This window comes from Rissa tridactyla, chromosome 14 (assembly GCF_028500815.1).
Source record: "Rissa tridactyla isolate bRisTri1 chromosome 14, bRisTri1.patW.cur.20221130, whole genome shotgun sequence".
Classification (NCBI taxonomy): domain Eukaryota; kingdom Metazoa; phylum Chordata; class Aves; order Charadriiformes; family Laridae; genus Rissa; species Rissa tridactyla.
The window spans coordinates 1,094,998-1,110,654 of NC_071479.1; the positions used below are offsets into that span (position 1 = coordinate 1,094,998).

General features: G+C 38.4%; 1 protein-coding gene across 2 annotated transcripts in view; it reads right to left on the bottom strand.

The window, feature by feature from the left end:
• The window catches only part of MED27 (mediator complex subunit 27), a 94,935-nt gene that overhangs the window by 48,325 nt on the left and 30,953 nt on the right, over positions 1-15,657 (bottom strand). For both annotated transcript variants that reach the window (XM_054220292.1, XM_054220291.1), the window contains one exon: positions 8,645-8,775. In XM_054220292.1, coding sequence (XP_054076267.1) covers positions 8,645-8,775 — 131 coding nt within the window. The remainder of the gene's footprint in view (positions 1-8,644; positions 8,776-15,657) is intronic.

Genomic DNA, 15,657 nt, shown 5'->3' on the forward strand with positions numbered 1-15,657 from the left:
TGGAGCGATGTAATACATTTTTATGATCTACAAACTTAAAAGCAGATAACATTTTTTCCCCTCAGATTTCAGATTGTCGTTAAATCTGTGTTGGTCTGCTATTCAAAATTATCCCTAACTGAAGAAACAGCATACATCATTAATAAAGCACAAAAAGGACAATCAACTCACCCCACAGACCAAACAGGGAAAGAAAGAAGGGGGCAAGAAAGGAGAAGAAAAAAAAAAAAGTCACCTGCCTGCCTTCTGTATCTTTGGCATCTAAACAGGTTACAAGACACATGTATGGTTCCAAAGTTAACATAATAGTTAACTTGAGCAAACAGCAGTGAAAACAAAGCACAGACATAAAACAAATTAACAGCATCTTATTTTGAAAGTTACCTCTTACACTGAAATCGAAAGTTCAACTGGATTACCCCCTTCTCTCTTTTTTGGATCAGAGCTTGGTAAAGTATCTTTGGCTACAAACAGTAAGATGACTAATCAATGTTATATCCCTGGTAAGTTATTGGATTTGATCTCCTTGGAGTTGTGTAATAAAGCCCCTCATGAATCAAAACAGTACTTTGGGTTTTTTCTTTCCAGTTAAATTATATTGAGTGCTAAACAGTAAATGCCACAAAACTAAGAGACAGATTGCTATTACATTTAATAGCAGACTGCTTTTTCACCGCAGTATTTAAATAAAACAGTATTTAATCAAAAGAAGCATGTCCAGCAGGGCGAGGGAGGTTGTTCTCCGCCTTTACTCCATTCTGGTGAAACCCCACATGGAGTACTACATCCAGTTCCGGGGCCCCCAGCACAAGAAGGGCATGGACCTGTTGGAGTGGGCCCAGAGGAGGCCGTGAGGATGATCAGAGGGCTGGAGCACCCATCACTGCTCTGTGTCTGAGAACAGCTGGCCACTGAGCTCTACAACCATTCGTCACTGCTGTTGACACGGACTGCTAGGAAAAAATGCGATCTCTCTTCAAAAGCTTAGAATCGTCTTTCACCCAAACGATAAGGACTGGTGAACTCGTTCTTTCTGGTTTTCAAATGTAACCCAAGCAACGTGACACCCACGTGCACAGCTGTTCTCTTGATACAAGTTCAAGAAAGTTTAATGATGTGTTATCACCTAGGAATTTTCCCTCATAATTCGTAATACAATATGAGCTCAATCATGGCAGACACTTCCCCAGCTTTGGGACAGGAGTGTCCCAGCTACCTGAATCTGAAAAGAAGCAGATCATTTCTTAGCTTTGAGTGGCAGGGAAACACTGTTGAGAAGAAAATGAAGAAGTTAGGATTATGTAACGAAAACTTTTCCTCCCGTGCCCTAGGATACGATTTTAATGCTCACTGTATTTAAGGAAACCAGAAGTACCCAAGGCTCTCTCTAGAACTAAAATGAAAAGTGAGCTCTGTCTCTAACAAGGTCCAGTCTCATTTCCGTAAAACAACTTGTTTAAAAGCAGTTGCTGTCATCTCTGCTTGGCAGGCAGAAGGGAAACCTGAAGAAAAGTCCCAAACAAACCAAAACATGTCTGTATAATAACTTGAAACTATCATATTTCCAATAGCCGATGAAATTCATTATGATCCGGATTTCTCAGCACTTATCTTCCTGTAACAAAGCTGTCAAAATAGTGGTTTCCTGTTTGCTCATTATTCTCTATTAAATTCTACGTGGTTTGAAAAATTCACTTGAGGACATTGCTATTCTCTGAAGCAGTGTTGTAGGCAGCAGTTTTAACAGGTTCATATTATTCTGTAGTTTCCCTTTAAAGACACTAAATACTATATATACACTATTTGTATTCCTTTGAAAAATTCTAGAGGAATGCATACCATCCAACCGCATGGTTACATCAAATCCCCTCCACCACCACTGTATTTAGAAAAGAATGGAATACCAGCCCCTGAAATGCACAGTATGGATTTTATAATTGAAATAGATTTTCCTCTAGAGAATGGACAAACGCTCACAAACCCACCTGTTTAACAAGCACAATCCTTTTTACCAGAGGTTATGAAGAACTAGTACTCTACTTGGCTAGATTAGCTTCGGTAGTTCAAATACCAGTATTTGAGGGGGGGGACACCAAATATTGTGGCCTTTTTGTGCAAAATTAAGGACCTTATTAAAAAGCAAGGCAAAGAAGTATTTCACAAAGATTGACGGTATACAACACCACCAAATACATGGGCAGGAAAAAAAACGTTAAGAGTAAAGAGGCAATTGGCTAAAATTCTGTCAGCGAAAGTTAAGAGTTACTTAACAACCTGACGAAGTACAGTACAGAAAGTTTTAAAGAGACTTTCTACTTAGTTGAAACAGGTGAAATATTAGAGGCTTCAGTATTAAAAGATCCTGCAAGATGTGCGCATAAACTCTGAACACACTAAAATCAGTATACCAGTTAGGGACAAATGCCATCTCACCGTACGGCAACGCACTGCAACTTACACTAAAACAGCTTCACAAAACATCTGCAGAACAGGTGTTCGCTAATTTACTAAAAACAAAAAAAAATTACAACGATGTGATCCAAACCGTGCACAAGATACCAAATCCTAAAATTAACGTTCAATCTACATGGTACATGGCTGCAAAGTAATTAAACCTATTCATGTAAATATTATTGTCTTACAATATAAAGAACTAATTTTTAATCTTTTTTCTTCATATAAAAAGGGATTAATTTGTGGAGCAAAAGGGTCATGCATTTCAGCAACATGTTCTTTTACAGTTCCTGTTGCACTGCCTTGCTAAAGTCAAGCTAAAGGAAGACCGTGAGAAACTTAAACATGAACAGGGATATTAAATGAGCTCCTAGTATTGAAAGTTATTGGAAACTGATCTCTTCCTTATTAATACAATTCCCCATCATGTACAAAAAGACATCTCCATGCTCCAGAATGCAAACAGAGTTTTAATCTTTAATTATATTCTCAACCTCAACTCTTATGGAGAGAAATATAGATGCGGGCCTGAGGATTATTGCTTTATTACATTACCATCTCTGTGGTATTTAATGAATATTGATACTTAATGCAGCTTTGCCAGTAGGGGGAAAGAGGTATTTTAGAACTGCACAAAGAACTTCTGATGACTTTTCTCAAAATGGAAAATATAGCCACACACTTCACTATCCTGCTCTCGAATAGTTCTAAGAAGAGGCCCAAATGTTCACGCACAGATCATAATGCTGAATAGGATTATTGCAATAACACCACTTGCATGTTAAATAACCACATTCCCTATGGCCTGTATACCAGGTGTCGCACTTAACTGGTACGTCGGATTCTTGGTTTCAAAGTTCGCATCCCCAGCTGGGATTTCAGACCTCTGTAACACAGCGAGGTCAGACTAGATAAGCATAATTCAAACATAAGGTCTCAGAAAAATACAAAAACTATGAACATTTATTGCCTTAAACATGCTTTGCCATTATCTTTAGAATAATCTGCCTCTTTCTTTCATAATGAAAAATCCCTGAACCTAGGAAGCAATTAGATGCTGTTTATAAAACAAAATGCTGAAAAACACCCTTTCCTTCAGAAACTCTTGGCAAAGGGCTCATCAGGATATTTCTTAATGTAAAAATGATAAATTGCACAAGTTAAATTCCGAATAATTTATTCTGGCACATCTGATGACTGGGTATGTAGTTTATATATATACACATACCTTTCAGTTAACTGTTAAAAATAGAAACTTTTTTTTTTTTGAATGCTACATCACTGGCTATTTTAAATTAAATTCCTTCCTCAAGACTCAACTTGTGTGTCCTGAAGAAAGCTCTTGAACAAATACAATAGAACCTTACAGTACTACTTATATGACAGAATCATTAAAACCAATAGGGCATTAATGCTACGAAAGAACAACGCTTTGACTACGCTGGTATTGAATCAAGCTACAGTAAACACAGACTTTGGGATAACTGGAAATTTATTTTCCAAATCCAGATGAACAGAGACCTACTGAGTCAGTTAAGTTAAGCTTTTAAAGGAGAACACTCACTAAAGAGCATGTTTTGCTAATGTAGCCCCAAGGAATGAAGCAAGTATGGATTTCTTTTTAATCTATCCAACTTCTCTAAAAGAAGAATCCAGATGGATTCTGAGGCATAGGGAGGATAGAGACCTCCTCCATCTCACCCAGAACAAGTGGCAGAAACAACCTGGCCCTCCTGAGTCTCCGCCCAACACTCTATCCTCAAGTCCTTATTATCTCCTAAAACAAAAATTATCTTCACAGCTTTTCATTCCTCATTTATCTAGAACAATATCACGGGCAGTACTGCCTTCTTCTTTCTTCTTCTTTTTTTTTTTTTTTTTTTTAAATAAAGGAAAAGTAATTTTGCTGGTCTGCTCCTAGCAATAGAGTACAAATTCACAGAGATTTTTACTCAATCTTTTACAGTGTTTTCACTGCCAGGTTAGGGCATACATCAGAGCACAAGAGATTTACAAGACAAGTTGAAGAACCCTAAAACGAAAAATTGGACTCTCTTTTACTCAATCCTCTCTGTCTATTGAGCCTGAAGTTGTCAAACAAGAACCAGACTTCCACTTGTTTATTGTTTATAGTGTGCTTATTTCCCCAAACCCGCAAATGTCAGAACAAATGACCCTAAAAGGCACCATAAAGGGCAAGAGTCTCAGTACCTTTTGTGGTGAGCAAGTTCTTGTTCTGGCAATTTCCTTCCAGACAGAGAAGACAGATGATTAATCTGGGAGCACTGAGAAAACAACATGCAACAGAGCTATCAAAATCACAAGGTTTTCAGCTGAGACTCCTAAAAATTCCCATTAATACTGACTGACCCTCTTGTGTGTGCCAATGAACACACCTGCAAGAATATAGGCATCGTCCTGTGCTCCCTCTTTTCTTTCTTCCTCCTCATGTCACAGTGACCCACTGCTGTCATTTTCCAGCTAGACAGTGACACACCAGAGCCTGTGGGCTCGCTGCTCTCAGCCACCCCAGACTCTTTGGGGCACAGCGTTCTACTCCTGCTGGGTCACGGAGACAACTTCGTAACTGGGAACTTGAGTTTGAGATGTGGTGCTAAGCAAAACAACGCAAAATTAATTAACTCCATCAATTACTCCATTTCAAGAGGAAAGAAAAAACTAAGAGCCATAATTTCTTAACGTATATATTTATTTCAAACCAGAAGCCATGCCGGTTTTCTGAGGGGTTGCATGTATATGCTTTCCTAGTCACTTTGGAAGGAGCTGACAGCTTTCAGCACTTCAGCAAACACTGCTTTGAGAGCCTTTAACAGAAGGAAGGAACCAGCAGCCAGATGAGAAGCATGTGAAGGAACGCATCTATTAGCAAGTACAGGGAGATGTGTTGTTAATTAGAAGACAGAAGGAGGGACAAAGCAGGGAGAGAAAGAAGCCAGCAGTTAGTCATCTTCTCATACAGATACATTTGGCTAGAAGCGAGACGCAGATCAATCTAGTATTCCTTTCTGCACTTTCAGAGCCAGTGAAAACCAATACTGAAACGCAAAACTGAACACCAAAAGGCCTCTTCAAAACTGTTCAGCGCCCTTAGAAGACCTTAGAAAATGAAAACAGTGAGAAAATGAAAATTTTCCTGGTAGTGGTTGCAGAGGACTAAGACCTTCCATTTTTAAAAATACCTTTTTGATTCAAAATTGCTGCTGCTGTTTCAGGTATCTACTAGTGAAAAACTAGAGCTGCTGTCCTCCAAACCAAAGCACATCAAAAGATGGCCTAAGGGTGGCACGGGGCAAATGAGTGGGCCCACCAAGAATCAGCTTTGCTATGAGCAAAATCCTTTCTCCAGCTCCTTCTGCAAGCATAAAGTAGGAAGAGATGGATGAGCCTCCAAGACAGGCTAACAAGATTGTGGGTTTGGTTTGGTCTTTTTTTTTTTTTTTTTAAAAAAAAAAAAAAAAAAAAAAAAAAAACGCCATTTTGGAGAGGAAAGGAGAAGAAAAAGCAGAGCAGGGAGAGAGACCAAGGGCTCAAGGGAACAATGAGTTGCCATAGCACAAGAATCATGTGTTGTATCACCACCCTTAAGAGAAGAGACACCATTTGAGTATGTTCAGTCTGTAGAATAAAACTCAGCTCTCACTACAGCAGTAAAGATCAAGGATATGGATTAGCAAGATAATTGCTCCGCTTGCATCATTGCCATTAAGAACGTAATGTGCAATACCAAAAGTTACCCATGCAGTTTCCTCAAGGAACAGGAACATAAATAAATAAATAGATCAGTAACATGGTCTCTAATGCTACCTTTAACTCCCATTAAAACATGCTTAATATCAAACTACCCATATGCAAAATCTGCATAAAAATAAAACAGTTTTTAGAAGATTCTTTGTCCTAATCATCACCTATGCTACCTCCTGAGCAACAGGGCTTCCTGCATTCCTTTGCTGGCTGGAAAGGATTACCGCAGTGTTGCTATTTGCTCCAATCTACTATCCTAAAATGACATTTTGGCACATAGCCAGTTTCAACTACTTATGTTTAAGAAAAGCTGTAGATAATATAGTGGCTTTGAACAACATTTATTATATACTTGACTCATGGCAATTGTTACTCAGCCCAAAGGCTTGTCATTGAACTTAATTTTAATAGCATACATCAAAGCAAAAAAAGACAAAGAAATAGTTACGTCTTTCTTGACTAATCAATACAGCTAAAAAAAATAAAAATCCCTAAACTGCCATGGGAAAATCAGTATGCCCTTTCAAGGAGATATGTAGTTTTGCACCTGGATATTTTCTTCTTTTGCACTTTATAGAGAAAGAAGAGAAAGGAAAAAATTTGGAAAAAAATAATCACGGCTTGATTCATCATTATTTGCATGAAACTACAGAAAAATCAAGATATTAAAATCCATTTGCCATACTTCTTTCTTTTAATACTTTTCATAAGCCTATTTTCGTTAAGTCTTTTCATAATCTGCTTCTGCCCTGCGTTGGAGACACGATATTGAACTCAACAGGTATTTGATCTGACTTAATATAACTATTATTCTCTTCTTAAGACACACTAAGATAGCAAATAAGGACAAATATGGAAAGGTTAAAGAGAAGCCAGAGAGGCGGAAACCAGGGACAGATAAAGGGCCAGCTCAGCATAAACATATTCTCCCTTTGAATAATGCCGGACATGGTAATAAGATACTGAAACATAATTCAACTACTAGCTAAAGTTTAGTTACCATGCTAAAATTGCATTTTATCTGCAAATTCTAGGTAAACGCACCATTGAAAGAAAATAATCACCTGCAGATAAAAAGACATACAATGCTTTTAATTGTGTATATTGCATACCTCATATTAAGATTTATACAGCTGCAACTCTAAGTACAGACTTTTCTATGCAAAAATAGAAACAAGCTCTTTCTCTCTCACTACATATATTTCTAGTAACTGGAAAAGCCATGATTAAAAAAATCAAAAACCAAACCCCAAAATATTTTCAGACCTCTGAATAAAACCTGTGACAACTGGTATCACAGTACTCTAGTTTATAGACTTCTAGAAGTCCATTTTAAGGTTCAGATAACCTGATACCCCAATAAAGGAAGAAAACTAATTAGCCAGTTCGTCACAATATACCCCTGTTCTTTCACATATATAAGAGAAACAACATTTTGTTTTCAAGCCTGAGGTTCTGATAGAGCTGCCCTTCTATCCATTATTCTGACGTATTGGTAAAACAATAGAACATTTTATGGATTCTTGAATTAAAAGCCTTTAAAGTTAATATATTAAGGGGAAAGCTCTGCTTACTCTGAGTTTTTTCTCATTTCCTAATGAAAAAACCTCTAAACTTCTTTTGATTCCTTCGTTAACGTAGGCCTGTGGACTCTGATGACAACAGGGACTTTCAGTATTACAACTATGAAGTTTTTAGTAGCATAGTGTTTATACATCAGTGACTCTCGCTCTGTGGGAAAAAAGCACGTGGTTTCCACAAACTCCAAGGATGCTCAGTACAATGAATAATTGCTTAGCACTTCATTTTCTACATAATAATCATTTTCTTATATGTAACTAAATATTTTAAGCAGTTTATTAATTTATAAGCTTAGTTGTGGACATCTCTGTGGTTTTGGCATCAGTACACAGACTGCCTACAGTGTTGATACTCTATGTCCTCAAAGAGTTTCTAAGTGTCCTCATAATTGCTTGTCACCTGTAAAAGAGGTTTAGATCCAATGCAAAATTAACATATGGTGAACAGATGGACTCAGAACAGACGTTTGTCGAGAAAGTACTCACACCAAAGACTTTTTGGCTTCAGCCTTTTAGGACCTTCAGAAAAGTCCTACTTGAAGCTCCAAGTCATACTAATCAGGGGAACATCATTACTCAATGACAGTCTCATGTTGCAAAAACTTTAAAGACCTGCTACAAAGAAAAATCCTTGCAACTTTACTTTGTCACAGTGCCCCCAGAAACAGAAGAAACAAAATAGTGTTTCTATAGGGTACTCCACCCACCCAACAAGAATAACCCATCTCGTATGAAAAAAAGAAATACAAGCACAAAGCTGCATGATGACGATTTTAAAAAAATAGTAATTACAATAAGGTGCTTAACACCCACCCCCCGCAAACTCTTCAGAAAATTCCGTTACTTACTGAGGCGGTAAGACAAGAGTCGTTGGCTGGGCTTTTGGTCTGCGTTTGGCAGATACTCCCATCTGGTTGGCTGAACGTTTCAAAGACTGCTGATTCAAAAGGCCAGATGCTAGCCCGGCATGGTACTGCAACTGGATAATAAAAAACATATATATTAAAATACATACCACCGCAGTACTCTGTCTATGTCAGATCTCTGCTATCTGTACCACCTGATTCAAGTTACAGCCAGTCAGCAAGTTAATGTATGGTATTTCCTATATATTGCTTGGATGGAAGACGATACGAACAAAAGCGTATTAACCGGGTCTGCAGTGAAATAGGTATTACAAGGAAATTGTGCTATAGGGCAAGTAAGATGATGAATCAAATACTTCCTCTCAAGTCCTGACTCTCCTGAAGCTTGGGCTTGCTTTTAAACGTTAAGACTGTTTCTCCTCTCAAGGGATCGAGCATTCTTACTTTTTGGAAGAAGATAAGAGGAAGAAAGATGCAACCCTTCCACTGTATAAACCAGCTTTTTAGAAATAACACTCATCTTTTTTTCTTAAACATAAAAACACAAAACAGTCACAAAGAAGTTTCTACCACTGTAAAGAAAAATCTAATCTTTAAAATACCTGCTAGCACATCTCCATCGCATTGCAGAAAGATTCACATCCAGCAGCTTTCCCCTCTAACCTTTTATTTTACTTGCCAATGAAAGACATTTATGAAGGACACAACATGAATCTGCAAGATTTTGAGTGCATTCCCACTGCTCGCAGATTTCAGAACAGCTATAGTGCTGTGTCTGTCCTGAAACCAGCCTCAAGTGCAACAAGTTACAAGCTCTAAGCACTTTCCATTTCCATTCTCAGTTCCCCATTTTGGAAGAGAAGGGGGGGTGGAGATTCAGTGTCAGACAGCTGCAATTTTCTTCATCATCCTAGTCCTCACATCAATGTGTTCATTAAATTGTCTAAAGATTTGCTCTGAAAAAGGTGAACTGTTTAACACATTAACAACTCTAACCCCACAGCCTGCATCTAAAAAGAGGATACAGTTAGGAAACAATGACTTACAAACATTCAGAAAATAAAGTGGTCTATTCTGCAGGGTACCGCCTGAAAATGAGGGAAATAAAGCTTGGTAAAGTGATCTACTTGAAAATGGCTATTAAAATGAGTGAAGCTATCCCGTGAGCCAATTTGACTCAAATGTCAATGCTCAGAGCATCCATAAGGCTTTTTAACAGGCTCCTGATTCACCTGGCTGCTTTGCCACGTGATCTCGGCCGTGGCGCAACATGAAGACACATCACATTCCTAATGGGAAGAGAGCTGCACTCCATCGGGGAGGGGGGATTGGATTGCCCCAACAGCTCCGCTTAGACCAATGAATTCTGCTCAGATTTGTTTTTCTCCGACAGATTTCTGAAATGAAAAAAAATCAATGAGAGCGATGGACAGTACATGTTTGAAAGGCAATGTTTCAAAGTGTCAGGGGCTTAGTTTTCAATCTTCACTACCAGAATTTGCAGTGAGTGCAATATGCAGGGAATTAAAGGGAAAGACAGCTCTGGCAGGAGACCCCTCTGACTCCGGGAACACACTTTTCCCCTTTTCTTGAATCTTCTGAAGAGTAGCCCTCCTTCAACCATTTCGCGCTGCTGACACCATTCACTTCTGCTCACTGTGCAGAACGACACTGATAAGTATTTCAAGTAAGTAACATCACTTGGAGACTTGGTCAGAGATGGTGATAATCACAGGAGCTCACCATAGATGAATTTTAAATGCAACCTTTTAAAAACATTTCATAACTTCCTGGCTAATCTGACATTTATTAGTTCGGTATAAAAAAACCGTAATCAAAAATAAATATATTCTGAAAAACAATTCTGTCCTTTAAGGCTGACTCCCAGTGTTTAAGCTATTTTTATTAATTATAAGTATTTCTTTACATCTACTTTCACTCCTAGGAATGCAGATCCAACTGTCAAAATCTATAAGGGCCATTAAATATTTACCAAACCATCCTTATAATGGGAGAAAAGGTCAAAGTTAATAAAACTGACAGGCAGCTTCTGTCCAACTTGATTTATACATTATTAAAGTATCACATACTGCATTGCACAGAATGCATTCCTTTTGGGGGGCAGAGGCGTGTTAACTGAAGAGATTGGAAAATTGTTTCTTAGTCATTTGTTCTGAGGAAGAGAAACACGAGTGAAAATAGTGCCAAAGCAGTACCACTAACATCAGAACTATAGCCGGGAGATTCAACAGTCCTGATGGATAATAAACGTGCCATTCAGTTCATTTTTTTCCTCTTGCCTGCCGGCATTGGCCAAGACAGCAAATCTCAGCTAAAAAACATACCAATGCCCTGAAAATTTTTGTTTACTAGCAAAAGAATGCTATTTCCTAACATACTATCTCCACCTTAGGGGAGCCACATGAAACGTACTGTCAGAGGATACTATGGGTGTCAAAAGGCTCACGCAGGGAAGCTGAGATGAGCTCACGGGACACAAGCCATTCGAGGGTTAACGAATACACAGAAACCACATTTATCTCAAGAAGTCCCTGAGCCAGAGCCTGCTGATGGCTGGAAGAACACTGGGGAGAACACTGCATACAGGCATGTGCTTCCAGCTACCGCTGGAGATGAGCTATGGGGCAACACCAGCCTTTGGTTTGACCTGGCAGAGCTGTTGTGTGCTTTAGTGAATGTACAGAGGGGTGGTCCACGGAGGTCTGAGAGACCCTGCAACCCAACACAGACAAAAACTGGGCACTCCTGGATGGTCATGACTGCCTTTGCGAGTGTATTCCCAACAACCTTCCATCTGCTTTTGACAACTGTGCTCATTTATACCAGCAGATCGGTAAACAGCAAGAGCTTTATCCATACAATATGCTAAACACTCACTGAACTTGAATATTGGCGCAGCACTAGGTACTATCGCAAACCATTTCTTTATCAGCCGCGAAGGAATTCCCCATCATTCAGAGGCTTTATTACAGCAAGCATCCACATATTTCAGCTTTGGGGAATTCCAACTGGTTTATGTGAAGCTAAGCTCTTTACTTCCTAATGAAATATTCCTCCGTAAAATTTCAACTAGATTGATCTTTTTTCCCCCAATACATGCAGATGAAACATAAAATCATTTTCAGAAAACTAAGAAATAAAAAACAACAACAAAAAATCAATTTATAACACTTAGCAGCTAGGATATACACCAGTGCCAACTTGTACAGTTTTATGATGAGTCTCATGATAGCTGATATTTTTCTTAAAACTGTGGTTTCGAATAGATGTGTGAATTCCACATTTTAAAATCAGAACCGACTCTAGCTCTCAAGGATGTAGGAAAAGTACTGAAAACAACACTCCAGTACATACAAAAGCCTTACCTGAAGGTAAATAAAAACAGAACTTGGATTATTTTCGAGACTCATTATTTTTCTAAGTTAAAGGCAACATGACCTATGTTTTCTAGAAGAAAACATTATCACTAATGTTTTACAGGTGCCGTAATTCATGTTTTCAGTGTTCCTGAGTACATGAAAACTACATCCACATATTAACGGCTCTCAAACTTCCTCACAAAGTGAAATACATCATAACAGAGATGGCTCTTTGGAGTCACTTTTCTCACAGTTGTAATTACAAGGAGGGCAATTTCTTCATTCAAGTAAGACGTGTTTGGCTTTCATGTGAACTATTTAGAGAGTGCGTATTAGAGAAATACAGACTGCACTTAGTTCTGAAAGCATTAATATTTTTTTTAAGGTTAAGCATATAGTATCTTTTATTTACTCTACCCTGGTGACTCTTATCAGAAACAAGGCAACATTCCCTCTAAAACAATCGAAACAAACAAAAAAGAAGCCCTCCATCCCCCCTGAAAGATCACACTGTCTGCTGCAGGTGATTTTTATGGTCTGGAGCAGACAGAGACATTCTGCTACAGCCAAAGGGCTTAAACCAGGAAAATGCAGTGAGGCCCCTTTGTTCCACAGAAACGTACTGACCGTATCGTGACAGATTCTGGTTTGGTCTATAGGCTGACTCTACAACGTATGTTATGAAACTACAAGCAGGTACACAGTGCTAATTTAAAACTTTTAAAATTAAAGCTCCATCATGAGAATCATGCTGGGTCTAAAGGTCTTTTGTTTCCATAATTCATGGGTTGGAGATTTTGCATGTGCTGACTGCTGACCAAACAAGTCATTACACTCCACTTACTTACAAGGCCATTTAAAGTTGCAAAAATTGGTTGGGTAGGAAGAAGGGAAGAATCGAGGGGGAAAAAAAACAAGGAAAGAAAAATAATCACTCAGAGCATTTACAATTCATCATGTCAACTCACAGTTGCACATTAAATTTACATATTACTGTTATTTAAAGCTTTTTAAGGATCAATAGGTTTTCTTTAAAAAGTGAAATCATAAGACTGACTTTTCTTTGTGATCACATCACCCTGTTGTGATATTTTTTCCATTCTCATGTCAATACTCACAGACCACACACACAAACAGAAAAGCATTTTCTCAGATATAGGTAATATAAAAGAAGCTTATTTCCATTTCTCCAAGCAATGGAGTTTTACAGAAGTGACTGACAGAGTCGCCCACCATGGAATTTTCTGAGTTCACTGTAATACTGGTGAATGCATGTACATTTGTCTTCTTTTAAGATGCACAGTGCTTTGCCCCTCATCATTAAATTATCTCTCCCTTGCAGCTAACAAGGGATTTGTCTATTATGATAAAACTCTATCCGTTCTTTTGAAAAGAGCAACGAGCAAGCAAGCAGGACACTCCCACAGTTTCATCTCTGCAGACTAAAGTAGGCAAGAGAGAAATTACACTACCTTAATTGATATTTTTAAGCTTCTCTCAGATAATGAGGCCGGTTTGGAAATTCTCTTTTTCTCCAAACAATGTTTGATCATTTCAGGATAGCTGAATTCTTGACTTGGCCAAAACAGCATCAATAAACCAAAAGAGCAGTCTCCAATTTATTTACACATTGGTTTTCCTCTTGTGGAACTGGGTTGCAGGCTTTCCAATTAATAGGAAAGCTAGACATTGTGCCTTTGCTCTAGCTTACAATTTAATTAGGACACTTTGTTCTATTTTTTTTTTTTTAAAGGCATTTATGCCCCCAAAACACTTTCCAGTTTACAAGAATATTTAAGCAACAAATACCTTTCCATGATGGGAACAAAAGCTACCCCATTCTGTTCTTTTTTAAAATCCCTGTACAAAAGTTCTCACATCTTTTCCTAAACACCCTGATCCAACTAAACTGAGAAACTAATGAGCTCGCACTTCTGTTAAGAGCCGTGGCGTGCGAGAGGCTTTTATTTGCATCGCATTGAGATGCACAGTGCCACTGCCTCACCCCGGTCAATAAACCGGGAGATACAGAGCCTGCCATGGACATCTACCTGCACAATCCTGCTTTTCACTTAGGTGCTTCCTCCCCCCTCCCAAGGCTACGGAGTTGAAAAACAAAGTTTAGACATTTATACATACGTGTATATATATATAATAAAAAGATACAACAGTAGGAAATACTTTCATACATATCCCTGTTTCTTGTAACGTCTTGTCTTCACTACATCTTTTACTCCATTGTCTTTGAAATCCTATTTTTGCTGAGCGTGCTGTTTTAATTAGTGTCAGATTTCAGCCTTAAAGTGTGCTCTTCCCATACTTTTATTTCCAAAACATTGAAGTTGTGCTGATGAATGACTGCATCAATGTTCCCTCACTCCAATACTGCTTCCAAGTCTTTGGCTTTTTACCACGCAGAGATCACAAATCAGGAGGCACTTTCTTTAAGGAATTGGTCAAAACTTCAGCATCTGCATCCTTGCTGCCAATAAAATTATCTGTGCTGTTTTAAGTCTCTGCAAAAGCCACTAGTCCTCCTCCAGGCTGGTGTTTGTTGGTTTGTTTTGGTTTTTTTTTTTAAAGTATTCTGTAATCCATTTAATAGTTACATCGGTGACATATTCTTGCTTTTTGGATAACGTCAACACAAAGGGACACTACACAGCCAACAGCCTCTGAGGTTTAAAGAGGTTTACTACTTGGAATGGATAAAGAGGCAGAGAATTCATAATGTGAGGCTACACATCACCTTATTTACCTCTTCAGAAGCGCAACTGTATTTTATGCTTAAGATATTTATAAATACTTCTGGGTGCTCTGAAGGGCTTGAAAACATCTATTTCCTGAAAAATAACTAAATGAACTGGCATTTCATTGGATACACAAATACAACACAGACACATAACAGAATCACAAAAAGCAGAGTAAAATTCCTACATTGCATTCTGCACTTAAAGACAAAGCCACGTGCAGTAGCACACAGTAGTATTTTCAAGCAACCCTGAGCTCAAGGGTAGTAGTTGGTACAGAGGTTGTCCACTAATACAGAAACGAAACGGTCTTAGTGTCATCCTATGTGATATGTTCACACTTGTGCGTTCGTTTAATGGATTTCATTAAAGACTAAAGACCCGAGAAGTGCACTTGATGAATACTTGACAGAAAATCTGAATTCCTTTTTGACAAAAGTACTATCTTTGCATAGGACAAATAATTTGTGGCAGGGAAAAGTCATCACTAAAACTCAAGACTGAGTAAGGACACAATTAGTATCTTCCCCCAGTGCTGCTGTGCTCCCTTAAACAGCCACCAGAACTTCAAACTGAAGACACTGCTCTCACACTAAAATTAATATTTTCTAAAGCCCTAGACTAAATCTTTGGTGTCGAGGCACAGGTGGCAGCTATGTCAGTATAAAGAATGGCCTGCTGCCTTGGTGACGGGGGATGCTCAGGTGCTTATATAAGAAACGTGAAGACACTTTAAAACTGAGTAGTATAATAAAGGGCTGGAATCAGCTACAGAAACACTCTTCAAATTGTCTAGCAGCATGCCATGATTTGCAGCATGGTGGCTGGGCTTTACAACTCCAGCAAACAAACTACTTTTTCAGAC